A 27,810-nucleotide genomic window follows, 5' to 3' on the forward strand; every position below is an offset into this window, starting at 1 on the left:
AAATATACAATATTCTGTAATATGCAATATGAACTGAAAAACAAATGTTGCAAATATACTGCGGCCCGCTTCAACAGCTCAAAACTTCTGTGCGGCCCTTGATAGTAAGCATGCTGGGGACCAACGATGGACATTTAGAAAATTCAAATAGCCTTCTATTAGTTGCACTTACTTAGTTAAGATTGTAAAATCGTTTGGATGGAGTAAAATCATAGAGCAGATTTTTTTGCACAGAGTGTAGGACAACACTGCCTACAGATTTAGGTGCCCGACTGAATGAGGTTTTGGCTTAGACGAATTCCAAAGACCATTTCAACATTTTTTGTATTATTCTACTTAGTAGATTAAATCTACTAGATACAGCCTAATTCAAATTCACAACTAATCAACCACCCAATTCATTATCCAATGTTTGTCACCACACTGTCTTTTGAGGTAGATTTGAAATTGATTTTTGACGAGTTCCACCTCAACAACATACTAACAACTAACTAACAACAACAATCATAACACGAGTTTAGTACTTTTCCATTCAATTCCACCACGTTGTATTGTCTTACAAATACGTATTTCGTCTCTGTAAGGCCATCTTCAGTGTCTCTTATTTTACTCGACTTGACTCAAGTTAATTGATTTTTTTATTGCGATTAGTCATCGGCGTGGCAAAATTATGATCGCCGGCGCGCCGAACCAAAATCGCCGGCGGCGGCGTGAGTAAAACCACCGGCGGCGGCGGCGCACAGGTCTATTGGAATAAAATATAAATATGGAGAAATGCGACTAAACATTTCTTCAAAATCTCGATTTCGAATTATAACTTCACTTTGCATAAACATGCATAAAAAATCTGAATTGAGTACCGCAATTCAATGGAAAATTGAGCAGTTGTATTTCAATTTGCTCAAAAAAACTTTGTGCTATAAATTCAGTGGCACTGCAGCAGTTGACTAAGAATAAAGTTTTACATGAGATACGTTTACGGGATCTGATTGAAAAAAAATTCACCCCGTTAGTTTTTTTCCTTATTTATGCGTTAAAGCTTATATCAAGCTCAATGAGAACGATCACGCGATTTGCCGAAATTTTGTGTTTTGCATTGCGCGGCCGGTAATAAAGTTATTTAGTTCAGTGCGTGTTGGATCTTGTTTCGGACGGCAGAACAATCGCGCGATTTGCCGGAATTTTGTGTTCTGCATTGCGCGGCCGTCAGTGTTTGTTTTGTCGTGTTTCTGCTCAGTAAGCAGATAGTTCGCGCGGCCGAGTGAGTAAACAATTGGTGCGTGATCGGACGTGTTTCAGGTAGGATTTAGAGCATTCGTAAAATCCGAGTTTTTGGTTCTTATAATGATTATAATGTTCGGTGAATAAGTGTGCGTGTTTTGTATATAATGCGAAACATTTGTAAAATCCAGGTTACTTTGTCCTCCTACTGTTATTGACAAACGCTCTATATTGTCGAATAGAGCTCCCTATTATTCACCTTACCCACTAACACAAATTTTCCTTCCCGAGACATCAATGAAGGTAGTATGGGTTCCCTGCATCTTCACTAGTAGATGTTGAACTAACATTCCTTCCCTTCCTTCCGTGGTTGTAAGGACGTGGCCAGGTATACAACTACTACTGTATAGGAAAAGTTACTAATCCCAAGTACCAATTTGCGACAATATACAATAGATTGCTCAATTGAGATTGTATAGCCACCCACGATTTGTACAATCACATATGCTATGCTATAGCTTATATCAAGCTCTATCTGGTAAAAAGGCGAATGTTGCAAGAGAGAATTATCTTCGTCGACTTCCCCTCTTTTGAATAAAATTGACAAGCTGAGAATTTCTTTGCACTTTACCACATCAGAATGCAAGTTCGCATTGTTTTCTATCGTTCTGAAGTGATAAACCAAAAAGAAATCCGCTTCTTGTCACTTTTATTTAAAAGTAGGGAAGTCGACGAAGAGAATCATCTCTTGCGACATTCGCCCTTATTCCAGATATATAGTATATGTGCCAGTATTTGTTGTGCTTTTGTCAGCAAAGTTTTAGAATATCTCGAAGTATTATTTTGGTCAAAAGTGTCACCTATGCGGTTTCTCAAACAAACGGCCTTTAGAAATTGATTTCCTAAGTTATGCTATTTACTAAAAAAAATAATACATCCTCTTAAAACACATCTGCATTTGAAAAATAAGTTTGGACAATTCTAAAAAATTTCAATCTAATTTTCCGAGAGCTATAATGGACACTAACTTGTCTGTGGGATAATTTCTAAATTGGCGTTTGTGGAGGTCTATTGCACATGATGTGTGGAGCAATCCGCAGGAAAATTAGCGGCCATTACCGCTCGCAGAAACAGTATACCATACAGTACTGAACGTACATCTAAGTCATTCTAAATTAAAGGTGAAACAAGCAAATTATTCAGATAAAAATCCAACATCAATAAAAATACTCTAGTGCCGGTATATTCCCAGGTATTTCATAGTACCGTAGTACCGGTACCACAAAAAGGGGTCAATAATAGGAACCCTAGTGAGCAGTGGATTGGGCCTCTTGGTTCACTAACGCTAGAGATCATGTGCTAAGCCGTTCTGGAAGTTGACCAAAATTCTAAAATCCAAGCCCATTCCACCATTGATCCCGCTAGGCAACAATGACTCTAATGATCGCTTGATACCTCCTGCAGAGAAGGCAGCCGAAATAGGTCGCCATTTCGTCAGCTCACATTATCTTGGACAAAACATCATCAGTCCACATGAAGCAGCCGTTAGCGAGCTTGCGAATAACATCCATCTGACTCCAAACGACTTTTCGGAGGAGTTAGAGATCTCAGCTGGCGAACTGACGGCCTATATCAAATCCTCAAAAAACATGATGGCCCCAGGCTTCGACAGCATCCTAAATCTCGAGCTCAAACACATGAGTGCTCCATTCTTTGAGCACCTTCTGCTGATCTTCAATCAGTGTATGCGACTCAGCTACTTCCCATCGTCCTGTAAGTCTGCGAAAGTCATTCCCATCAGGATGCCTGGGAAGGATCTTTCCACTCCAAAAGGCTATCGTCCCATCAGTCTTCTCTCAGGGTTATCCAAGCTATTTGAAAAAGCAATTTACCACCGTCTACTCGAGTCTGCCGAACAACATAACATCTTGCGCGATGAGCAGTTTGGTTTCCGACGTGGTCGATCAACCGTACACCAACTGACCCGACGTTGGACGTTGGTAACCTCAGACGGAACAAGCATGTCACACATCCGCCATGGCCTTACTTGATGTCGAGAAGGCATTCGATAATGTATGGCATGATGGTCTGGTGTACAAACTTCATCGCAACAATATTTCCAGCTACCTAGTGAAAATCATCCGCAACTATCTGTCGGCTAGGCATTCCGGGTCTCAATCAGCGGAGCGAGTTCCAATACGCACGACATCGTCGCAGGCGTCCCGCAAGGTAGTATCCTCGGGCCCCTGCTGTTTAGCCTGTTCACCTGCGACATGCCAGAACCTCAAGAAGGCACTTTGTCAATGTTCGCAGATGACACTTCTATCGTCTACAGGGGACGATTCATACGAGCACAAAACTCCAAAGAGGACTGGATGTCCTGACAGGTTATTTCACCAGCTGGAAGATCTGTATCAACGCGGCGAAGACCCAGACCATCATCTTCCCCCACTCGAAATTCCCCAGGCTTGTTCCGGCTGATGACTGCAAAACCATCCTCAATGACACGACAGTGGAATGAGCCAATGAGGCCGACTACCTTTGCTTGACCTTCAACAGCAAGCTTATTTCCAGGCAATAGTTTGACAAGACGGTGACGAAGTGTAACGTTTTGCTGTAACTACTGTACCCTTTGATCAACCACCGGTCGTCATTGTCACTGAAGAATAAGCTTGCTGTCTATAAGTAAATCATCCTCCCCATGATCCCCATGTATCACCTCAAACTCCAAAGAGTGCAGAACAAATTCCTGAAGATGATCCTCAACACCTCTCCCAGGACACAAACTTCTGAGGTCCACCGTCTGGCTGGTATCAGAACTCTCCACGAGCGCTTTGGTGAGTGTAACGATCGGTTTAGGGCCCATTGCTTAGCTTCGGATCAGGCCGCTATTAGGGCGTTAGTTTCAATCTAGGTTATCAAATTCTCAATGTAAATATTAGTGTACATAGTAGTTAGATTATCAAATTTGAAAATACACTAGCGCCGGGCTGCGAAATGGTGAGTTGACATCTGGGAAGGAGCGACCGACACAGCTCTGGTCCTCACAAGTTCCAATCTCACGCTTCCACGGGTCTTCCGATGACAATCGACCGCCAGCTAAGGATTTTGTACTTAGCTGTAGTGCTGTTGTCCTTCTGACAACAGCTAGAGTGAGTGGGTGCGACCAAAGGGACCATCGTCCCTAACCCCTAATCCCAAGGCGTTAAGCGACCCGTGTCGAGGGGATGCATGGCCAGGGGGGTGAAATTATGAGCTAGGCCTTGACAGGAGCCTGTGGGTTACCTGGGCACCCTCCACAGTAATTGTCCCTTACCGCGTCATGCTGGGCTCTGGCGTGGTGGACCTCTTTTCCCGAGCAACTCGTGGGACCAAAATGGAAAAACAAGTCAATTCTTCAATTAGTGGTAGTAGTGTAGGCGACAACCCCTTCGCAAGGTCTCCGCCTAGGAGGCCACAAGCAATAGTCGGCAGCTCGGTGCGCAGCGCCAGCGTGGGTCACTTAACCATCAACCAGGTTACGCCGGTAGAGGTTATAGATGGCTTGTGAAGGCGATGAACCGCAAACGCGATGGGCTTTCGGCCTTCGAGGTGGCGACGGAACAGCTGGACGCCATCATCGACTTTGCGTCATCGAAGCATAATATCAGTAAGGACCTCAAGAGGAGCTTGCTGAAACTTCGAAAGTCGATGTTGGACGCCAAGCTGGAGAGGGCGGTCGGGACGGCCAAGTGTAAACCCGTGAAATCCGTGGAGTCGATGTCTACCCAGACTGAGGCCCAAGGATTCGCGAACTCGGGCAAGGTCGAATCGACCGAGGGCGTGCCAGCGAAGACGGTGGTGCCAAAGTCTACCCAGACTGAGGCTCAAGTATTCGCGGGCACGTCGGGGGTCACTGCTCCAAAGGAGCAGACACAAAAACGGGGGAGACAGTCTCCAGGCGATGAGCTCCCTGGGGGCCGCTCCAAAACGCGGAGGGTTACTACCCCGAACAAGGGTAGTGGGGCTGGGAAGCTGAACCCCGGCCAGGTACCGTCCGTCCGTCCACCCAGGAAAGACGGTGGTAAGGGGTTACGGCAGGCTGAGAACTCTCAGCCGCCCCAGACCAGGGAAGAAGTCTAGGGTAGGCGCCAATCGCTCCAGGGGCGATGCCCTAGTCCTCAAAACGGACGAGGCTAAGTACTCAGACGTCTTGAAGGCGATGAGGAGTGACGTCAAGCTCGGTGAACTCGGCGCCGACGTACGTCGAATAAGACGTACCCGGATGGGCGAGATGATCCTCGAGCTGAAGCGGGGCGTCTCGCAAAAGGGCGCCGCCTACAAGAAGTTGGCGGAGGAAGTCCTAGGCGAGACGGTCAAGGTGAGGGCACTCACGACGGAGGTGAATCTAAGGGTTAAAGACCTGGACGAGATCACCGAAGTCGAAGAGCTCGTCACGGCACTGCGGCGACAGTGTGAAGTGGAGACGCCCACCGCAGCCGTTCGGCTACGGAAAGGTCCGGCAGGGACACAGGTAGCATTGGTTCGGCTATCTGCAGCGGATGCCTCCAAGGTAGTCAAGTTAGGGAGCGTCAAGGTGGGATGGTCGGTGTGCCCTGTGGGCATATACGAGCAACCCGAAGTTTGCTTCAAGTGCCTGGAACCGGAGCACAAGCAATGGGACTGCAAAGGCCCTGACAGAAGCAAGCTCTGTCGACGCTGCGGATTGGAGGGACATAAGGCACAATGCTGCACGAACCCTCCCAATTGTTTGATCTATTCCAGCAAAGCTGTGCACAGCAAGCACCCCATGTTCGAAGTGCCCGGCGTTTAAGCGTGCTGCAAATTCACAGTGCAGGTAACGCAGCTGGCTTGCTCGGCCTCGCCCGAGTGTTTGGTGTGCGCAGGTTTAGAGGAAACGGCGGAACACTTGTTGTTCGTGTACCCACGTTTTCGCGCAATGCGTGACCACATGCTTGCCACATGTGGTCTGGACACTATCCCGGACAACCTAGTTCGGAGGATGTGTAAAGATGAAGTTGGCTGGAACGCCTTTTTATCGGCTATCGTCCAAATCGTCTCGGTGTTACACAGAAAGTGGCGCGTGGACTCAAGGATGGCTAGTTCAGGCGCAAATAAGAGGATGTCCAAGGGATCGGAGTCGACTTCATGGGTCATACCGGTGGTCATTCTCTGTGGTCGAACTCGATCCTTTTATCGAACAAGTGGCCGCGCGAAGAACAACATGGTATCGTCGCTTTCGCGGCGTCGGTCAACCGGGCGGGTTCCGAGCCCGAGGACGGAAATGGGTCCTCGTCAAGGCTAGGGCAGGCACGCTGGCACGATACCATGGTGTTCTTTTAAAAAAACGAGTCACGATGTTCGATGCTGCAAGGACACGCAGCTAACCTCGAGGGTGCGTTGTGCACTGGCCCCCCTTTGAAGTATTACTTTCTGGTTGTACCGAAGGGACTATGGGCTTGGCGGCAATGGAAACGGTTTAGCGGGTCGGGGATGTAGTCCTGCCTCCCTCGTTTGCTGTTGGAGGTAGTCCCTAACCCCGCACTTCCTGGACAACCCAGGATGTTTGTTGAGCAGATTTCCCCTCCATTGCTTGGGAAGAAAAAAACTAGGGCCTCCTAAAGCCCGTCATAATAAATAGAAATTATAATTTAAAAAAAAAATGTCAATTAACATTGAAAACATTTAAAAATCGAAGTTGGAGGACCAAGCCGGCTGATCACTTTTTATCTTCTACATATATATATTTAAATATTTTATTTATTTTTTATATTTATATACATAAAAATGAATTTCTGTCTGTCTGAACCTTATAGACTCGGAAACTACTGAGCCGATCGGCGTGAAAACTTGTATGCGGAGGTTTTTGGGGCCGGGGAAGGTTCTTAAGGTGGTACGAGGCGCCGCCCTCCTTTGGAAAGGGGGGGCTCCCATGTAGAGTTCACGAATGTAGAGTTCACGAAGGGTGTATTGCTAATGACCATCAGGAAATACGTTTTATGGTCAGCTATACCCCCAAAATAAACAACAAGACGGGTCAGTAAATCTGATCTTGGATGACGTACCTCTTAGTACGACCCAGAACTGCTGGAAGAATTACTACGGTGAGAAAATCGGACTCTATGCCCTAGTGGTGATGAGTTATCCGATGTCCTAAGACAAGCATGTGACGTAACAATGCCCAGAAGGACTATGCTAACCGGCAACCGCAAACCGGTGCAATAGTGGACGAGCAGTAGCTGTACCTCTGAATCCTCTGATTCCCTGCATCGTTTGAGAGTTCCGGATTATCAGTGCAGGATTCTGAAAAGCTATTTTGAGAATAGGATATTGTTAGTCGACACCAACGCTGGTCAGCAGTCAATTGAAGTGTCAGCAGGTGTTCCACAGGGATCGATCGTTGGACCGGTTATGTGGAATATCATGTATGACAACCTTTTTTGTACATTTTCGAACCCCCACAACCTGTTGGCCCCGGGGCCCCCTTCCGGCTAAACAGGGTGTCTGCAAATTATCCGCACAGATTTTGATAGTTTGCTTCTACAAATCAAAAACAGACAATAATGGATCGAATCGGTAGCTATATGGGCATAACAACTCAGCAGGCTGTAACAGATGTATATTCTGAGAACACTGAGCGTCATTTCATGTATAAAAAAAAATCTTTGTGAATGCTTTTTTTCCGGTTTTCCGAACAAAAAGGAATTGCCTTCCTACTCACCCGATTTGGATTGAATTTATCATTCGGTATGGTCTATCTTGAAATCAACAGCCATCAAAACACCGAACATATTATCGAGACTTTTGAAATCATGTCACAATCGTCAAAAATGTGTTAAAAGTATCTGTATAGAAACGTGCGGCCATCGTGATTCCAACACGATCGAAGGCGTACAACTCAGGATACAGGGGTCATTTTAATGTGAACAAATTCAGCTTGGTTTATGTAGTCCTATTTTAACATGCAATGCATGCTGGTTCTTTAATTTATTCCAAAAAAAATTTAAAAACCTGTCTTGTTGTACCGATAATTTGCAGACACCCTGTATGTATTAGCTAGAATTTGAAATAATCCGATTCACAAAATGTTGGTATCAAAATCCATGATTTTTAAATAACTTGTTCGATATGATATTTTTGTTTTTTTTTTCTTTATTTAACTGAACCCTTGTAACCGTTTTCGGAAGTCTTTGAGAAATTGGAATAGCAGTAAAAACTAAAACTAATCCATATAACATGTTGATGTGGAAATCAAGCATATCTCTACCATTGTACCAACCCATAGTCAGTTGAGTTATTAAATGGTTTAAGAATAGATAAATTTGTCTTTTTCTATAGGGATGATTCAAATATGACGTCCACTACTTTTTTAGATTTCTAGACCCTCCCTTCCCCTCTGTCACGCTTTTTTGTATACCTAGTATATAAACTGTCACAAAATCCTAGACCCCCTCCCCTCCTAAAACCTGTGACATCATTGTTGAACGACCCTATAGCTTAATCCTTGATTTCGGCGCTGGCAATACATCTTTATAAGGAGACGAGTCAGCCTCGGGTGGTGGGTTGACATCAAGGAAGGAGCGCCCAACAGAGCTCTGGTCCCCACAAGTCCCTATCTCACGCTTCCACGGGTCGTCCGATGACAAAAGACCGCCAGCTAAGGGTTGTGTACTTAGCTGGTAGTGCAGCCTGGGCACTGTTGTCCTTCTGACATCAGCTAGAGTGAGAAGGTACGCCTCGAGCGTCTGTTCACCAGGAGGTGCGGCTCAAACAGCGTCTGCCTGGTACCCAGCGGCTGATTAACGAAATGCTGTATCGCGTCAGCTATACCTAAGGTGGCAGCCCCATCATCGCGATGTAGGTAACGCGACCCCGGTAAGGTAGCTTACTGAAGCCTCTCAAATAGCACGAAAAATGGAGATAGAAGAAAAAGAGAACGTTATTTTTGGCAACCGACCCGGCAACGAAATAAGGACTATGATTGGAAACTCGGTACCTGGAATGTCAGGACCCTAAATGAACCTGGACGAGTGAGCCTTCTGGCTCGTGAACTGCAGAAGGTTGGAGTGAACGTGGCTGCTATTCAAGAAGTCCGATGGCCTAGATCCGGAGAACGTGAATTCCGAGCCGTGGACCCCACGACCAATACTGTATTCAAGTATAACATCTATCACAGCGGCGGTGAAAAAGCAGAGCATGGAGTTGGTTTCGTAGTGATGGGCAAGCAGATGAAGCGAGTGATGCGGTGGAAACCCATTAGCGAACGAATCTGTGTGTTGAGGATACGGGACAAATTCTTCAATTACAGCCTAATCAACGTTTACGCACCGACAAACGATAAATCCGACGACGTGAAGGACACGTTTTATGAATGTCTTGATAAAGCCTATGGAGAGTGCCCAAAGCATGACGTGAAAATTGTTATCGGAGACGCTAACGCTCAGGTCGGTAGAGAGGACTTTTTCCGTCCCATAATCGGTAGGGAGAGCCTTCACTCCGCTACCAATGACAACGGCCTACGGCTAGTCAATTTTGCTGCTGCCAGAGGGATGGCCATCAGTAGCACCTACTTTGCACGAAAGAACATCCGAAAGCACACCTGGAGACACCCAAATGGTGAAACTTGCAACCATCTCCCGTCATGTGCAACGACCAACAAGGGAATTTGCTGACATATAAAACTGAAGTGGCTGCCAGGTGGAAGCAACACTTCGAGACTTTGTTGAATGGAGGAAGTGACGGTGCATCGGAGAACAGAATAAATATTAGCGACGATGGACAAGCTGTGGAGTCACCTACACTAGATGAGGTTAAAAAAGCTGTCAAAGAGCTGAAAAACAATAAGGCTGCGGGGAAGGACCAGCTCCCGGCTGAACTTCTCAAACATGGCAGTGAGCAGCTTTACGAAGTTCTGCACCATATTATGTCGAAAATATGGGAAGACGAGGAAATGCCTGCTAGCTGATTGGACGGCCTCATTTGCCCTCTCTTTAAGAATGGGCACAGACTGGAGTGCGCCAATTACCGAGGAATAACCCTCCTTAATTCGGCGTACAAAATTATGTCCCGTATTCTGTTCAACAGATTGAGACCGCTTGAAGAGTCCTTCGTCGGCGAATACCAAGCAGGTTTTCGTGAGGGCCGATCAACGACGGATCAAATGCGGATGAAATATCGACGTCATTTGTTACCTTAGATGGATTAAAGCAGGGTGATGCACTCTCGAACCTACTGTTCAATATAGCGCTCGAGGGAGCGATAAGGAGAGCTGGTGTGCAAAGAAGCGGTACCATTATCACAAAATCGCATATGCTCCTGGGATTTGCGGACGATATCGATATTATCGGAATTGATCGCTGTTGCGACGGATTTTTTCTGGCTCGAAAGAAACAGTTTTGATAGCAGTGTCCATTTCACACAGCTCCAAAGCTGAAATTTATTATGCAATTATGAATTATTATTGAACTTATTATTTATATGAAATAACTTACAAACTAGTTTCACTTCAATCTACGAGCCACAGTCTCCGTCGCCGCTCTAAACTATTCTAATTAAATCCTTTTGCCTCTGTATGGAGGTATGTACATTAATTTAATAACCTGTGTTGCCAGTTTCACAAAATATCAAACTTCACTCAACACTCCCACCCGTGAAACTAGCAAAACGGGTCTATTGCGCATTTCTAAACTTCACTTGAAATCTATTCCCTTATCCGTCCCGCCTGGATCAAAAGTTTTTGTTCTTCCAAAACGATCTACAATTTCTTTCACACTTTCCTTCAATACGCCAAATAAACAGCTTTGATTTGAATCGTACGCCAAATCGTTCTTAGCTCCTGCGTAAACGAATTCTTTGTTGCCCTTATTCTGTGCGGCGGTGTACGAACTGATGTACTCATCGGAGCTCGTTCGATGGTCTAGACGGCGCACGGTTATCGTTGCTGCATCTCTACGGCTTTGCAGCGCTTGACCTACCGGTTTAATTTCAATTTTCTTTTGCGATATGTACGTTTGTGTTTGATGAGTAGCAGTTTGGAGGGAATCTGCGGCACCAAAACAAAATTTTCTATCGAATTCATGGAGTGATTTTGTTTTGTCACTGAAAGAAATTCGCTGTTTTTCTTCGTTCGCCGGTTTTTCGCAGGTCCTTTGTCCGCAATATTTTGATATTATTGCTGCCCTACGTGCACCAAATTTTAAATCGATTTCCGATGCCGCTCTCTCGTAATCCTCATTCAATTGTTTTAATTTGCACTCGTAATCCAGCCGGATTCTCTTCTCAATTTCTTCCTGTTGCGTCCGCCATGCTTTGTTCTGCTCCTCAAGCAGTGCAAGCTTTCGTTTTAGCTCATCCATGGCGAGTCTTCCCCACTTCAGAGATAGTTTCTTTGGAGAATGTTGCGACGGATTTTTTCTGGCTCGAAAGAAACAGTTTTGATAGCAGTGTCCATTTCACACAGCTCCAAAGCTGAAATTTATTATGCAATTATGAATTATTATTGAACTTATTATTTATATGAAATAACTTACAAACTAGTTTCACTTCAATCTACGAGCCACAGTCTCCGTCGCCGCTCTAAACTATTCTAATTAAATCCTTTTGCCTCTGTATGGAGGTATGTACATTAATTTAATAACCTGTGTTGCCTGTTTCACAAAATATCAAACTTCACTCAACAATCGCCGTGCCGTGGAAGAGGCTTTTGCGCCTTTTAAGAGGGAGACAGCGAGGATTGGACTCACGATCAATACCAGCAAAACGAAGTACATGGTCGCTGCCAATCAACGTGGGTTCATTAGTGGTGGTGGTAGCGAAATAGTGCTGGATGGTGAAAAATTTGAAGTGGTAGAAGAATTTGTGTATCTTGGAACATTAGTGACGTGCGATAATGATGTTACCCGCGAGGTGAAAAGGCGTATTGCAGCTGCAAATAGGGCTTATTACGTACTTCGTAACCAGCTTAAGTCCCGTAGTCTGCAAACGAAAACAAAACTCGCGCTGTATACTACTCTGATTCTTCCGGTGGCTTTATACGGCCATGAGACATGGACGTTGAAGGAGGCTGATCGGAGAGCTCTCGGAGTGTTTGAGCGTAAGGTGCTGCGGACAATACTCGGCGGTAAACAGGAGAACGGTATCTGGCGGCGTCGCATGAATCACGAATTGTACCAGGTGTATAAAGGGCTGGATATTATTAAGCTTATACAACACGGCAGACTACGGTGGGCTGGTCACGTTGTTCGTATGCCGGAAGAACGACAAGCGAAGATAATATTTAGTAGAGAACCCGGAAGAGGTCGCAGGCTTCGTGGAAGGCCGCGTACACGATGGCTTTTTGCAGTTGAAGAGGACCTGAGGGCGCTCAATGTTCTGGGCGACTGGAAGCGATTGGCCCAGGATCGAGTCCAGTGGAGAAGGATACTCCATTCGGCGTAGGTTCATCGAAGAGCTGTAGCCCATCAAGTATCAAGTAAGTAAGCCAGCCTCGGGTTGAGAGTCTCCCTAAAAAAAACATCTTTATAAATTTGAATTGCTGACTATACTGCCGCTAACCGCAAGTCGAGCACATCTGTATATGAAGCCCCCAATAAAAAGATGTGCTCGACTTGCGGTTAGCAGCAGTATATTTCAAGTGACCACTTTTGATGAAAACGTATTTTGAAACTAAAATATCGTTAATTAATTGCATATTATTCGGCAACTCCGCCGTACGAAAACCATTTTTTTGTTAAATATCTTGGCTGTGCATATGCACAGCACATGTTTCAAAATGGACAAATTGATATGAAATTTGCGAAAAAGAATCCACGTGTCTTGGAGGGACTCGAATCCTCAACCTCCTACTCTCTAGATAGAAAAATTATTTAACGATTAAAAAAGTGATTAAAATATAGCCGAATATAGCCAATATATGACAATAAGTACAAAAAACAGCTTTTTCAAAAATCGCTATGTCGGAGCCTCTAAACTATTTTTTGGAATTTTGTTCTACAGAAAAGCTCCAGATGCGATTTTCTTTCATATAAGGCTTGAGCACCATGACGTTTCAAACATAGTGTTTTTTTGGGACACCCTACTGCACAGGCCACCCCGGCCTTATTCTAAGTAAATAATAATAAATAATTCTTATGTGAAACGAGATATCGTTTAATTTTAAAACAACGACCACTAATATTTGCCGTTTCTCTTATTCTGGTGTCCGAGCGACATAACTGCCCATATTTATCCGCAGTACCCAAATAGCAGATGCTATCTCAGCAATCAACGCATCACATCATGATGTGACAACTTAATGCTTTTAAATTTAGTATGTTTTTTTCTGGATTTTTGTTTTTTGTTTGATAACTATCTAGCGCTTATCTTGGGCAGCAATCGTTTGAGTATTTCTGAAGCCGTACAATGCATACCAGCTCATGTTCCTTTGGTTTGTTTAATAATTTGTCGATGTGCCAACGCGATTTTCTTCAACGTTTAAACAAATTTAATTTCTAATTTCGATAAACACTATTTTTCTAAACTATAGTAAAGCCATTAGTGCCTACTGAATTAAATGAAAGAACCTTATTTTGCAAACCGTATTACATATGAATTGCTTGTCAAAGCGAATCAAACTACCCGAATTTATCATTACCGACATAAAACTCTGAATTTCAAAACCAAACTAGTATAATATGCACTCACCGGAATTTTAGAAGTCCTCAAGAACTCCAACAACGCCTCCAGTGAACCGAGCGTTGACGCTTGGACATACACGCCACGTTCGCTAAGCTTAATACTGCTCAGCACCGATTTCAAATCTCGTGCCACAATATCCCTAAAATGGACATAGACATAGGTTTAAAATAACTATCCGTGATCAGTGCAAAGTATCACTCACTTGAATATCTCCACCTCATCCGCTTTTTGTGCTATCTGCAGATTCAGACCAGCAATAGCTTTCTCAAGTTCTTTGGCGGCAATCTTCACACCTTGGGCCGCCACCACCTCCCTGTGCTCTATGTAGGCGTTCTTCACCCGAAGCTCCTTCATGGGCTGTGGCATCAACAGGGCCTTAATCTGAGTTACAATCGGTCCCTCCGTACCAGCCAGAATCATGGTTTCCCCTTCACGGAGCTTACCGTTGATCAGAATGGCATCGATAGTCGTGCCAAGACCAGGGATTGCTTTAACTTCGAGCACTGTTGCTTGCAGATCTTCGCTGAACATTAAACGTTTGGCCAACTGCTTCTGACATGATTGCACGATCAGGAAAAGGAGATTTCCCATGCCTTCACCGGTGATGGCACTGGTAGGAACTAACGAAATGTAGCTTTTAGGGTCTGGGTTCTCATAATACAGGGCAGCGTTGAGACCTTGCTCGGCGAATTGAACAATGACGTCCTTTGTGCGTTGCTGGAACTCCAACTGAGTATTGGAAGCTTGAGCCTTGAGAATATCCCGAACGTCCTTGCGGTTCATAGTGTTCCAGTCGTACAGACGATCAATCTTATTGAGTGCTACTACAAATGGCGTTCGCTTAGATTTCAGGAGATTGATTGATTCAATGGTTTGCGGCTCAAGACCATGCATAATATCTACAACAAGAATTGCAATATCGCAAAGAGAAGATCCACGGTTCCGCAGATTACTGAAGGACTCGTGACCGGGTGTGTCTATGATCAGTAAGCCTGGCAGCTTAAAAGTGGTCTCGTTGTAGCCTTTAACGAATTTAGTTTGCTCTTTAATGTTCTCGATTGGGACGTTGGTGGCACCGATCTGCTGGGTAATTCCGCCGGCTTCGCCATCCTGTACGTTTGTACGACGAAGTTTGTCCAAAATTTTAGTTTTACCAGTATCTACGTGTCCCAGGACACAAACAACGGCCGCGCGGAGGACATCCAACGATTTCTTCTTCTCGGCATCCTGCGTTCTCTTGGCTATACGCTCCATCGCTCGTTGACGCATCTTCTCTGCCTCTGGGCGTGCGTCCTCTTCCGAGTCACTCTCGCTGTCTGATTCATCCTCAGAATCATCATCATCTTCCGACTCGCTATCGTCATCATCTTCAACCGACTCTTCTTTTTTTAGTTGTTTGGAAGCTGACGCAGATTTTGATGTTTCCTTCACAGCCGGTTTTTCTGGCTCTTTTTCTTCTTCTTCCTCGCTGTCAGAAGCGTCCCACGAATCCTTTACTTCATCTTTAGTTTCCTCGGCTTTCAGTGCTTCGGCCTTCAGTTCCTCTTCGGTTGGACTAGATTCCTTACTTTCTTCCTCTTCTTCTTTGTTAGCGTCATCCCTTTTCTTTGGACGGAGTCGTGTGCCAGGACGGACCTTCTTCTCCACACCAACTTCCGGAATTTCTATTCCTTGAGCCTTCAATGCTTCCAACATAGCCTGCGCCCTCATTCGATCCTGCTTTTGCTTGGCGGTAAGAAGCTTACCTTCGGCCTTCAGACGTTCCTTACGCTCCTTTTCCTTCTGCTTTTTACGTTCTTTCTTCTCCTGCTCTAAGCGAAGTTGTTCTTGATGGTAACGTTCTGCCTCTTCTGCTATGCGCTGCTTTTCCTCTTCTTCGCGCTTCATACGTTCTTCCTCTTCGCGAATCGCCTTCAAGCGTTCTTGCATCAAAGCTATGGCAGCCTTATTGGGTCCTTTTTTCTTCTTATCACCCTCTTTTGCAGCCTCTCCAGCTTTTGCGCCATCAGCTGGTTTCACAGGCGCTTCCGCCGGTTTCTCATCGGCTGCCACCTCTGCACCTTCCTCTTTCTTCGCTTTCTTTTTCTTCTTCTTACTTTCACCAGTAGCCGGAGCACCAGAATCATCCTTTTCTGGTGCAGGAGTGGATTCTTTCGATTCTTTCGCCGGTTCTGGTTTGGAAGCCTCGGCTTCCTTTTCCTGCTGTCTGGCTGCCTGAGCCTCCTTTTTCTGGCGCTCTTTCTTGTCCTTTCGCTTCTCGGCAGCCGTTTTAATGTGAACCTCCCCATCGGCCTTCTCCTCACTCTGATCAGCCTCGTCTGCCGGAGGAGTCTCCTCCTTCTTTTTCTTGTCCTTTTTGTCCTTCTTCTTTTCAACTTCCTTCGGTTCCTGGACTGCAGGTTCATCACTGGGGGGAGGCTTCACGCCGGAGTATTCCATTTGCAGTTCGGCAAGCATTTTTTCAATGTCTTCATCATCGCTGTCACCGCCCTTCTTCTTTTTGCCCTTCTTTCCCTTCTTGCCGCCCTTTTGTAAAGGCTCTTCATCCACATCTTTAGTCTGAAAAGCAGAAACCTTTTGAATAACTTGAACCAATGATTATGGACGGTTCCAGCCTTACCTGTTGTTTCTTCCCATTTTTATTCTTTCCCTTTTTGGAAGCATCGTCATCATCATCATCATCGTCACGAAGAGTTTCCTGCACTTCCTCATCGCCATCATCATCGGCCATCAGGAGAGAAAATCCCACCGGTCCTCCAGCAGCAACCTTATTCTTCTTCTTACTTTTGGACTTTTTAGTGTCCTCTTCATCTTCACCGCCGTCATCTTCATCGTCATCATCTTTAGCGGATGATTTTTTGGAAGCCTTCTTTTTTTCCTGCTTTCCACTGACTTTTAGCTTTTCGACAGCTTCGGTAACCTCATCCAGGTCATCATCCGCTTCGCCATCACTTTCGATCTTCTTAGACTTTTTCTCCTTCTTCTTCTTGCTTTCGTTCTTGCTGTTGTTCTCCACTTCCGTCTCGGTTAGTTCGGTTTGCTTCACCTCGACGTCGGAACTGAAATATGGTTATAAGAAAATGTTAATAAACTGAATAATACAGTTTTGTTTCTAAATAACAGGTTAACATGAAATAGAAAAAATAGCTATTATTCGATTCATTGACACATCTTGATTGGGCCGGGAGCCTTTAAGGCTTGTTTACAATTCGAAAAACGTGTCACGGGATGTGGTCCCCAATAAGGATTTCTGCGATTCCTGACGTTAAATCATCTGTCTCTTGCACGCGCACTGAGAAGATGGAATTTGTTTTCATACCAAACATTTTAAAGAAGTCTTGGAAATCTTGACATTTACCCGGTACTTATATTTCTGTTGATGTGGATTGAGGTACTCATTCACCTTTTTCTCTACAATCTTAGTTTATTCAAAATGGCTTACAATTAGCTCCAATGTATTATATAGACTTCCTTGACTTAATGTACAGTGTAAACTAAAAAGTTGTCGTACCCAATAAAAATTACAATTACAATTACAATACGATGGTACTTTTTTACAATTTGAATCGAAGGGAAAGTGGTTACCTCCAATACATTTTCCAAATCAATATCTTCCACATAACGTACATATTCACATATGAGTTTTCACAACATTGTATATTAATGTCCAAGTCGGGTGGTTTAATCCCCGGAAATAGGCAATTAACTTTGATTGAACAATTTGAATGATTTTCCATCAGTTTGGTCTGCGAATATCAGCATTTCGTTTGCTTGCTGATATTGCTATAAAAATTCGCAATGCATGTGAAATTATTCTTTTTGCAATTTTTATAACGAGAGCATTGCCTGTCTAATTCTTCTTTTTTCATTATTAGAGAGACTTCCAGTCCAGGGCAAAAAAGTGAGTCTCAATTTTAGCGACATGGAAAAACATTAAATCCTCTCCATTCCGCACAGAACATTCCTTGCACCAATAAAATATCCATCTACTTTGCTAACTTGCAATACATTTCAACTGGATATTGAAACATTCTGACTACAGCATGCATAATTCTTTCGACATTTTCGTACAAATTCCAGTGAGCCTTTATTGTCGGCTACCTTAATTTCTTAACCACTAATACAAATTCGAGGTCGGTGGCTCATGAGCTCCTTTTCATCATGTACTTTGTCGTCGATGTTTCTGATCCATTTATCTGAGGTACAGATTGGGTTAACTTGTGTTTCGAAACAATGTATCTTCTACATATTATTCAATCATTTATAAAACGTAAATCAGAAACGTTTGGCATAACCTCTTTACAAAACAAAACTAAACCTGAATACACCTGACATTAGCAAAATCTCCCACCCACTAAAAATACTCACTTATCCTCACCAGCGGCGGCCACGGCGGCGGAATCCTTCTTGCCTTTCTTCGCCTTACCCATCGCTTATTGCACGGTTTCGAACTCGGAAGCAGGAAACACCTCCGGCACCAACAATGCGCACAACGACGACGATTACTTCCGAGGGGCCTCAGCTTGAAGAGACTGACTGGCAGGGGCAGCGCAGGCCGGTTCCTTCGAGGACACAACAAAAAATTCAAGTTCACTTCGCAAATATCGCTGGCAGCAGCAGCACACAGCTTCAAGGATGCTGATGCTGCTGTGGGGATTTCTTCCTCCTCTCTTTCAACGAGCCGGAGAAGAGCGCAGACAGAAACGCAACGCAATCACTTTTCCACACCGCACAGCACTCCGCGACGAAACGCGACCGAGACGACGACGACGACCACCGGCGACGGAACTTACCAGACGGAATTACTAGGAAAATGGCTTGCAAAGAATATCACACCTCACACGTAAGCAACCCGACTATCCAGGAGGATATTTAATGCAAAAACCACACGAACTAACACCGATTGAAGAGCCCGAAAAAATGTGTTTGCACCAGCAGCAAATCAGCCAAAAGAGAATACCGCAGACTCAAAAGAAACGCAATTTTGACAGTAACCTCGCATGGAGATGACAGCTGATGTTTTGGATTTGTGGTTGTGTGCGTGTTCTGTTTACGATGGAAGGCGGGATTGAAAAAAATTCTAGACGAACATTTTTAAAGGTCCTACACCTATACTAAGTGTAGAGAATAAGATTAGCATTAAAAAAAAACGTAGCAATCACTTAATGTTCAATTACGAGTTCAATATTATCTTAGGAGTCGGGTCAGGAAAGAAATTGAATAAATCAGTTTTGAGAGAGAGTTTGTAGAGGACGAACGTAAAACAAAGAAGTGTTCTTCGATCACTAAGGAAGTCCAACAAGTCTGTCTGGCCTGTCCATCAAAGTCGTTAGTTCGCCAAAGTCGTTAGTCCGTCAAGGTCGTCTGTCCATCAAGCTCTGGTGTTCTGGTGTTCGAAGTCCGGATCCGTCACACCAAGTTCTTCCAGTCCGTCTATTCCGTCCAGTCCGTCCAGCCCGTCCATTCCATCCAGTCCGTCCAGTTCGCTAGTTCATCAAACTCGTTCAAGCATTCATTCTGTGTGAAAATCCGGATCGTCAGTCTGAGTCGTCCAGTTAGTCCCACCAAGTCCGCCCAATTGCCACGTCATGGAAGACAGCGGTCACCACATTGGCGCAAGTGCTCCCAAAAAGTGAGTAACATACATTTTAGTTCTGAAAATATTAAAAATATGTACCTAGAAAGAGTGGTACGTCGTTTATGATTTGAAAAATTTCAATTTTCGAAAATTTATAAAATTTGTTTGGCGTTACCATGGAAAATTTTCTCTTGTATGCGGAAATGAAAAATTTTGTCCCTTCTGTTTTCTAATTGTAATTGCTTTATACTTGTTGCTATTTACATTATTCAAGTTCCAGTTAATTCAATGATTAGCGTTTCGTGAAAAAAAATCTAAACGGTATTCAACTTATGACATGATATGTGGCGATAAAACACAATTGACACAGTTTATATCTAAACGACAAAGCAATTCAATGAAAAGAATATATTCCAAATCAAAATTATTGGTTTCATAATGATTGTGTATATTTTGGTGCAAAATTATTCAAATACTATATTCTGATTTTTCGCCTGTGGTTTACATATGATAAGCACAACATATTTGTTCTAGCTAAAATATTCGATACGAGTGTGACATAAAACATACTGTTTAAAAGTTGTGTTGTGTATGAGTGAATTGTTCAATGTATTCTCAACTTGTTATAGTTTATATGTTTCTGAATGAAATGATTACAGTACAGTTCCCCTATAATATTGCGGAGAATTGCGAAAAGCTATGATTTAATTAAATAAAATAAATATGCCATAGAAAGTTATACTGTATGTGAATCAGTGATTTGTTAGGTGAATTTTCATTATTATTTTTTAAGTTGTCTTATGTGAGGGTTAGTTGATCTTTGAGTGGACTCTCGTGTATTGAATAGCAATCCTTAGTGTAGGTTCACTAGTCTCTGAGTGGACTTCAAAACTAGTTATATGTCATAGAAAGTCTCTGAGTGAGTTTGTAAGCCTCTTATTTCAGGAAGGAAACCTCTATGTAGGATTGTGAGTCCCAGAGCGGACTTCAGCATGAATTAATTTCTAATCCTTTGTGTAGGAATCATAGTCCCTTCATGGACTTCAAAACCAGATATAATAGAAAGCCTTTGTGTGAATTCTCTCTGAGTGGATTTAATTTTTGGAAAGGTAACCTCTGTGTGGATTAGTGAGTCTCTGAGCGGACTTTGGCATGAATTAATTACTAATTCTCTGTGTGGGAATCATAGTCTCTGAGTGGACTTCAAAACCAGATATAATAGAAAGCCTCTGTGTGGGTTTGTAAGTCTCTGAGTGGATTTATTTTTTGGAAAAGTAACCTCTGTGTGGGTTAGCGAGTCTCTGAGCGGACTTTGGCATGACTTAATTACGAATCCTCTGTGTGGGAATCATAGTCTCTGAGTGGACTTCAAAACCGGATATAATAGAAAGCCTCTGTGTGGGTTAGTGAGTCTCTGAGCGGACTTTAGTAGGAATTAATTACTAATCCTCTGTGTGGGAATTATAGTCTCTGAGTGGACTTCAAAACCGGATATAATAGAAAGCCTCTGTGTGGGTTAGTGAGTCTCTGAGCGGACTTTAGTATAAATTAATTACTAATCCTCTGTGTGGGAATCATAATCTCTGAGTGGACTTCAAAACCGGATATAATAGAAAGCTTCCGTATGGGTTAGTGAGTCTCTGAGCGGACTTTAGTAGGAATTAATTACTAATCCTCTGTGTGGGAATTATAGTCTCTGAGTGGACTTCAAAACCGGATATAATAGAAAGCTTCCGTGTGGGTTCGTGAGTCTCCGAACGGATTATATTTTTGGAAAGGAAATCTCTGTGTAGATTAATGAGTCTTGTGCATTGTGCATTGTGCATCGTGTGGCAGGATATTTTAGGTTTTTGCGAAAATTGAAACTAATGAAAGTTTGTTCCATATGGGTCAAAATAAAAATGAGAACCTTGGCTGATTTAGTGTATTTCAATATTTAAATAAAAATCCACAAAGAACACAAACCATATTATATGATTAAAAAATTAAATTAATTACATTTTTTTATCACTGTAACATTAGTGATATCTACAATTTGAAAAATAAGTAAAAAAAAATATTATGGGCCTCGAAAATTGAAATTAATATTCAATAAAACCAACGTTGATAAAGGCTATGATTTGGTTCTTTTCTTTCTAGTAAAAAAGCCAAATCCCTGAAACAAAAGGTGCGACTTTTGGAGAAAGCCTTGAAGTCTGAAAAGAAACGCAATACATTTTATCAAAAAGTTAAAACAAGTTGAGTCTACAGAAAACTCGTTTTTGAAAATTCACCGTTTCAATCTGATGAGGATGACCTACAGTTCAGACATTCTACTTTGCGAGAGAACCAGTTAAGAATGAATGAGTCAACTTTACAAACCTCAATGAACAACTTATCCGTTGCATCATTGAATGTATCGGAATGTAAATCTGCTATTGGAGATGAAGAAATTGATAAGAAATGTTTTGAGCAGTGGAAGGATCTTTTAGAAGCCTCGATGGAACTTATTGGTGTTGCTGACGAACATATAAAAATGAATATTTTTAGAATTAAGGCTGGCCCGAAACTTCTGGATGTGTTCAGTGCTACTGTTAATATAAACGGAATGCCCGATCCTGTAACTAGTCCGTACTCGAATGCTATCAAACGCTTGGAGAATTATTTTGGATCACGTAGCTATATTCTGATGCAACGTCAAAAGCTTCGCTCATTAACACAGCATTTGGAGGAGGCAGATACAACTTACGTTAAGCGTGTAATAACAGCTGCTAAATTATGTGATTTTGATGAAGAACAACTAGCGGAAAATGTCGCGTTAACCATTCAATCCCATGCCATTACTTCAAACATCAGGGCTATTAGTAGAAAGGTTTTGAGGAAAGGAGAATCCGTGGCATATTTATTGGATAAAGTAAAAGCCGTTGAGATGGAAAAAGTTAATGAGGAATTATATGTGAAAAACCACCAGAATTTTAAGCAAATCGCTGCTGTTTCTTTTAACCAGAATGCAAGGGACAGTCATTCTCATACATCAAGGGTTCCGTTTCGCAATCAGGGTTTTCTAAGAGATGTTTCTACTACAGCAAGACATAACAGTCGAGCAAGAATTGTTTCCCGAAACGAAGTAACAAGGAGTTCAACTGATCGAAAAGCATGTTGGAGGTGTACGAGCACGTTCCACGCGGCGCCACATTGTCATGCTATAGAGAAAATTTGTCGCAATTGCCAGGTCAAAGGGCATATTGAACGTGCCTGTCGATCTGCGAAGACCACTAAACGAAATTTGCCAGAGATGAAAGAAGGTCCTGATCCAAAAGTTCGACGGATTGCTGCAGTTTCTCAGCAAAATTTCGACAGTGATGATCAAGAAATGGAAGTAGTAAGTGATTTGATTTCCGAATAATTTTTTGAATCTAAAAAACTTGTTTTTGTTTCTTTTATAAAATAAATATGCGTTGATGAGTTCATTATTAGTAGAGATGTATTACCATTATTTTTCGTTGCTTGCAGCAACCAATATGTCATTTGGAAAATGCTGAACTGGGGTCTAATAATGGAGAGGTGATCGGATTCGTAGCAGGATTACAAGTTACATTTTTAATCGATTCGGGGGCAGAAGTTAACACGGTAGATCAAGCAACATTCTTGACTTTGAAGAAATATTATTTGAGTTCTATTTATTGTTTGCAAATGGGCTCTGATAAACATCTAAAAGCTTATGCATCAAAGGGAGAAATTCCAGTAATTGCAACATTTGTAGCAGAACTGTCTATATCCGATGAACGACCGCGCTTGATGGAAAAATTTTACGCCATTGCAAACGGAAGGCCCTTATTAGGAAGAAACACTTCAATTCGTTACAGTGTTCTACAAATTGGCCTAAATGTTCCCATTGTTCCCTCACAAGACCTTGAATATCTCAGGATACTTCCAGGAGAAATACGAGCGATAAAATGTTCAGGGGAATTTCCAAAATTCAATATACCTTCTGTGCAATTATCGTATGATAAAAACAGGCCTCCATCAAGGAATATTTTTACGAACATTCCTCCGGCATTCAAAGAAGAAACAGAAAGACGACTCAAAGAACTACTTGTCATGAAAATTATTGAACCTGTTGATGGAACGATGGATAAATCTTTTTGTTCTTCGTTACTGGTCGTACCGAAAGGAAAAAATGATATTCGACTGGTTGTTGATCTCAGGGGACCGAATAAAAGCATAATTCGTACACCGTTCAGAATGCCTACATTAGAAAACATTTTGGCAGATTTGAATGGAGCAACTTACTTTTCTACGATTGACCTTACGAGTGCGTTCTTTCATGTCGAACTACATGAAAACTCGAGGCATTTGACCAATTTTTTCGCTGGAAACGCTACGTACCGGTATAGAAGACTTCCGTTTGGTTTATGCAACGCTCCAGACATTTTTCAAGAAATTCTTCAAACTATTGTACTGAAGGGATGCAAGGGTTGCCGTAATTATCTTGATGATATTTTCGTATTTGGGAGAACTAAAGAAGAACATGACGAAAATCTGAAGGAGGTTCTTCGTTGTTTGCATCAACATCAAGTTCTCATAAATGAGTCAAAATGTGCTTTCGGGAAACAGTCTGTAAAATTCCTTGGATTTTCTGTATCGAAAGATGGTCTTAGGGCCGATGATGAAAAATTGAAAGCAATTCAAGATTTCCGTACACCAGAAAACCAGTCGGAGGTTAAAAGTTTCTTGGGATTGATGAATTTTTAGAAAGATTTATTTTGCAACGAGCAGACAAAACTCAAAATTTGAGGAATCTTGCTAAATCAGATAAATTCTTCTGGGGTCAAGCTGAAAATAATGAATTCGTATATTTGAAAACTCAAGCGTTGAAATCAATTCAAAACTGGGATATTTTCGAAGCGAAGATAGAACTGATCTTTTGTAGACGCTTCTCCTATTGGGTTAGGAGCTGTCTTAATGCAGTATGACGCTAACAATATCCCAAGAGTGATTTCATGTGCATCAAAATCGCTTTCTGAGTCAGAAAAAATATCCTCATACGCAGAAGGAGTCGCTGGCAATGGTGTGGGCAGTTGAAAGATTTTCTTTCTACCTGATGAGTAAGTTTTTACTATCAGGACGGATTCAGAGGCAAACCAGTTTATATTCGGAAATGGAATAAAAATTGGAAAACGTGCAGTGTCACGAGCGGAAGCATGGGCGCTCAGGCTTCAATCTTATGATTTCGAGGTTAAACACGTACCTGGGCACTCAAATGTTGCGGATGCATTATCTCGTTTAATCAAACATACACAACGCGATGAACCTTTCGACGAAGACAACGACAAACATATTCTCTATGCTTTGGAAGCAGGGACGTTTGAGATTACATGGAAGGACATAGAACAGCATTCGGAAGACGATGAAGAAATGATTGCAATACGTGACGCTCTGGATAGCAATTATTGGCCTGGTCATATGAAGCAATTTGAAACTCATGCAAAGGAACTACGCACATTGGGCCCAAAAATTTTCAGAGGTGACAAAATCGTATTGCCAAAGCTATTACGGAAGAAGTCACTTCAAACAGCACATCGCGGCCATATTGGTACAGCAGCTATGAAGCGAATGATGCGTGAATATTTCTGGTGGCCAGGAATGAGCAAAGACGTTGAATCTTTTATCAAAAGTTGCGAAACATGCCTTACATTATCCAAAAAAAATCCTCCAATACCATTGACTAGTCGACGTCTTCCAGAAGGACCTTGGGAAATTCTCCAGGTCGATTTTTTGTCATTGCCGTTTTGTGGATCAGGAGAGTTTCTAGTACTAGTGGACACATATTCGAGATACTTGTCTGTGGTAGAAATGAAGTCAACGGATGCAGCTAGTACCAATCTTGCGCTTAGTAGAATATTTTTCGTATGGGGTCTACCTTTAGTGCTTCAAAGCGATAACGGTCCTCCATTCCAGAGCAAAGAATTCGTGGATTATTGGCAGAATAAAGGCGTTCGAGTGAGAAAGTCCATTCCTTTGAGTCCACAGTCGAACGGTGCTGTTGAGCGACAAAATCAAGGACTGATCAAAGCAATAGCTGCAGCCAAGCAGGAAAAGGAGAATTGCAAAAATGCTCTACAAATTTACGTTCACACACATAATACGGCTAAACAACACTCTCGATTGGGTATCACCCCGTTCGAGCTATTAGTTGGTTGGAAACATAGGGGTATTTTTCCTGCACTTTGGGAATCAAAGTCAAATGAACCAGATATAGAAGATATAAGAGAAAAGGATGCCGTTGCGAAACTGATAAGCAAACAATATGCAGATTATCACAGAGGTGCCAAGGAATCGGAAATAAAAATTGGAGATAAGGTTGTTGTTGCAGTCCAGAAGAAAAGTAAAACAGATCCATCGTTTTCGCAAGATAGATACACAGTTATATCAAGAGAAGGAGGAAAAATTGTAATAAGAAGCGATCGCGGGGTACAGTACGTAAGGAAAATTCAAGATGTGAAATTGGTACCGTACGAGCTAACAGAACATGATTCAGATAATTCAAGAATGGACGATTTACAACTTGAAATAAGGAATGATTATAGAACGGGTATAACATTCAATAACATTAGTATCTTGTAGCTTTATTTGAAATTATTTTTGTAAATATATATATGCATTTTTTTCAATAGATGAGATTGAAAACGGAGAAGTTTATGGGGACGTACACCGAGAGAAGGATGATACAGCTGAGCAACCAACAAGAACTGTGGATGAAGGATGCTCAAGCAAAATGGAGAGACCTAAACGATCAGTTCGTAAGCCGACGAAATACAATGACATGTTTATGTATACAATATATGAATAGAGAGTAGACAAAGAGGGAGATGTAGAGAATAAGATTAGCATTAAAAAAACGTAGCAATCACTTAATGTTCAATTACGAGTTCAATATTATCTTAGGAGTCGGGTCAGGAAAGAAATTGAATAAATCAGTTTTGAGAGAGAGTTTGTAGAGGACGAACGTAAAACAAAGAAGTGTTCTTCGATCACTAAGGAAGTCCAATAAGTCTGTCTGGCCTGTCCATCAAAGTCGTTAGTTCGCCAAAGTCGTTAGTCCGTCAAGGTCGTCTGTCCATCAAGCTCTGGTGTTCTGGTGTTCGAAGTCCGGATCCGTCACACCAAGTTCTTCCAGTCCGTCTATTCCGTCCAGTCCGTCCAGCCCGTCCATTCCATCCAGTCCGTCCAGTCCGTCCAGTTCGCTAGTTCATCAAACTCGTTCAAGCATTCATTCTGTGTGAAAATCCGGATCGTCAGTCTGAGTCGTCCAGTTAGTCCCACCAAGTCCGCCCAATTGCCACGTCATGGAAGACAGCGGTCACCACACTAAGTTTGGTGCGATTCGTGAATTAAATCGAATTAAACTTATTTGAAAGTGACAGTTCGGAAATTATGAAATCCCCCGCTCAGAAGAATGGCTGGTGCTACCAAGCAAGACCAACAAAACATCTATTAAAATGATTCAATATCTGTCAAAAGTAATCTTGCTCTGCGAGCAGGGTTATTTGGAAATTTTTGAACTGTAACTTTCAAGTTTATTTGATTTTGATTCACGAATCGGATCAAAGCCTAATAAAAATCCACAAACACAGTGTTGAAAGTCGTTTCAACGAGAGGTTCCGGAATTATAATTCTCCGTCACGGAAATGAGTTTGATACGCACGTAATCCGTTGATGAATTGGAGAATATAATTTTCCTATTAGAAGACACATAGAACTTATTTACTACACGAGATTTATGAAATTCTTCATCAGCATGAATTTATCTTCATACAATTTTAGGCTTGGGTAAAATGTACCGTGAAAGTGGCCTTGTGAACCCCTGAAGACGGGTACAACATAGTAGTATCCTTAGAGCTTAACATTATATAAATCATATTTTGCACTTACGTTTAGTGTCCTCACTGGCCTTCGCTACGGGTACTAATTGAGCCGGATGGACTTCTAGTTTACGGGTATGCGCAAATCGAGCTGTATGATATCGGTATAATTCATGTTTAATTCGATAATGTGGGAAATTTTGTAATTTTCTCACCGGTTCTGATAGCAAAATCGTGTACTACCTTAGCACATATGCTGATACACTATAGCTGGTCGTAGCCTAATTTTTAGAGAGAAATCTTGATTTCACTATCACTGTATTCATAAGGAATTAGCTTACCGATATTTATATGGTTTAATTCACTTGGTATCTTAATTAATTTACTAATATTCTATGGAATGCGTGGAAAGATGTTGAACAACGTTGAACGAGTTTTGTCTATCCTATTTCTCTCATATGAGTGCAGAAGTATCTTATCAGTTGAGTGCAC

At 42.5% G+C, this 27,810-nt stretch overlaps 1 protein-coding gene and 1 long non-coding RNA gene across 4 annotated transcripts in view; both read right to left on the reverse strand.

The window, feature by feature from the left end:
* Positions 1–27,810, reverse strand: part of LOC134211174 (eukaryotic translation initiation factor 5B-like) — a 492,524-nt gene that overhangs the window by 342,383 nt on the left and 122,331 nt on the right. For 2 of the 3 annotated variants that reach the window (XM_062687844.1, XM_062687843.1), the window contains 3 exons: positions 16,517–16,955; positions 14,099–16,455; positions 13,903–14,035 (listed from right to left, as the gene is read on the reverse strand). In XM_062687844.1, the coding sequence (XP_062543828.1) occupies positions 13,903–14,035; positions 14,099–16,455; positions 16,517–16,955 (2,929 nt within the window). Of the gene's footprint in view, positions 1–13,902; positions 14,036–14,098; positions 16,456–16,516; positions 16,956–18,264; positions 18,870–27,810 lie in introns of those variants that run through there. The other variant, XM_062687845.1, reaches the window with a different exon arrangement.
* Positions 27,102–27,764, reverse strand: LOC134215470 (uncharacterized). The gene is made up of 4 exons (XR_009980179.1): positions 27,660–27,764; positions 27,534–27,599; positions 27,389–27,469; positions 27,102–27,195 (listed from the first exon to the last, which is right to left on the reverse strand). It is a non-coding gene; the product is annotated as an uncharacterized LOC134215470 (long non-coding RNA).

The sequence above is a fragment of the Armigeres subalbatus genome, chromosome 2 (genome assembly GCF_024139115.2).
Source record: "Armigeres subalbatus isolate Guangzhou_Male chromosome 2, GZ_Asu_2, whole genome shotgun sequence".
Lineage (NCBI taxonomy): Eukaryota > Metazoa > Arthropoda > Insecta > Diptera > Culicidae > Armigeres > Armigeres subalbatus.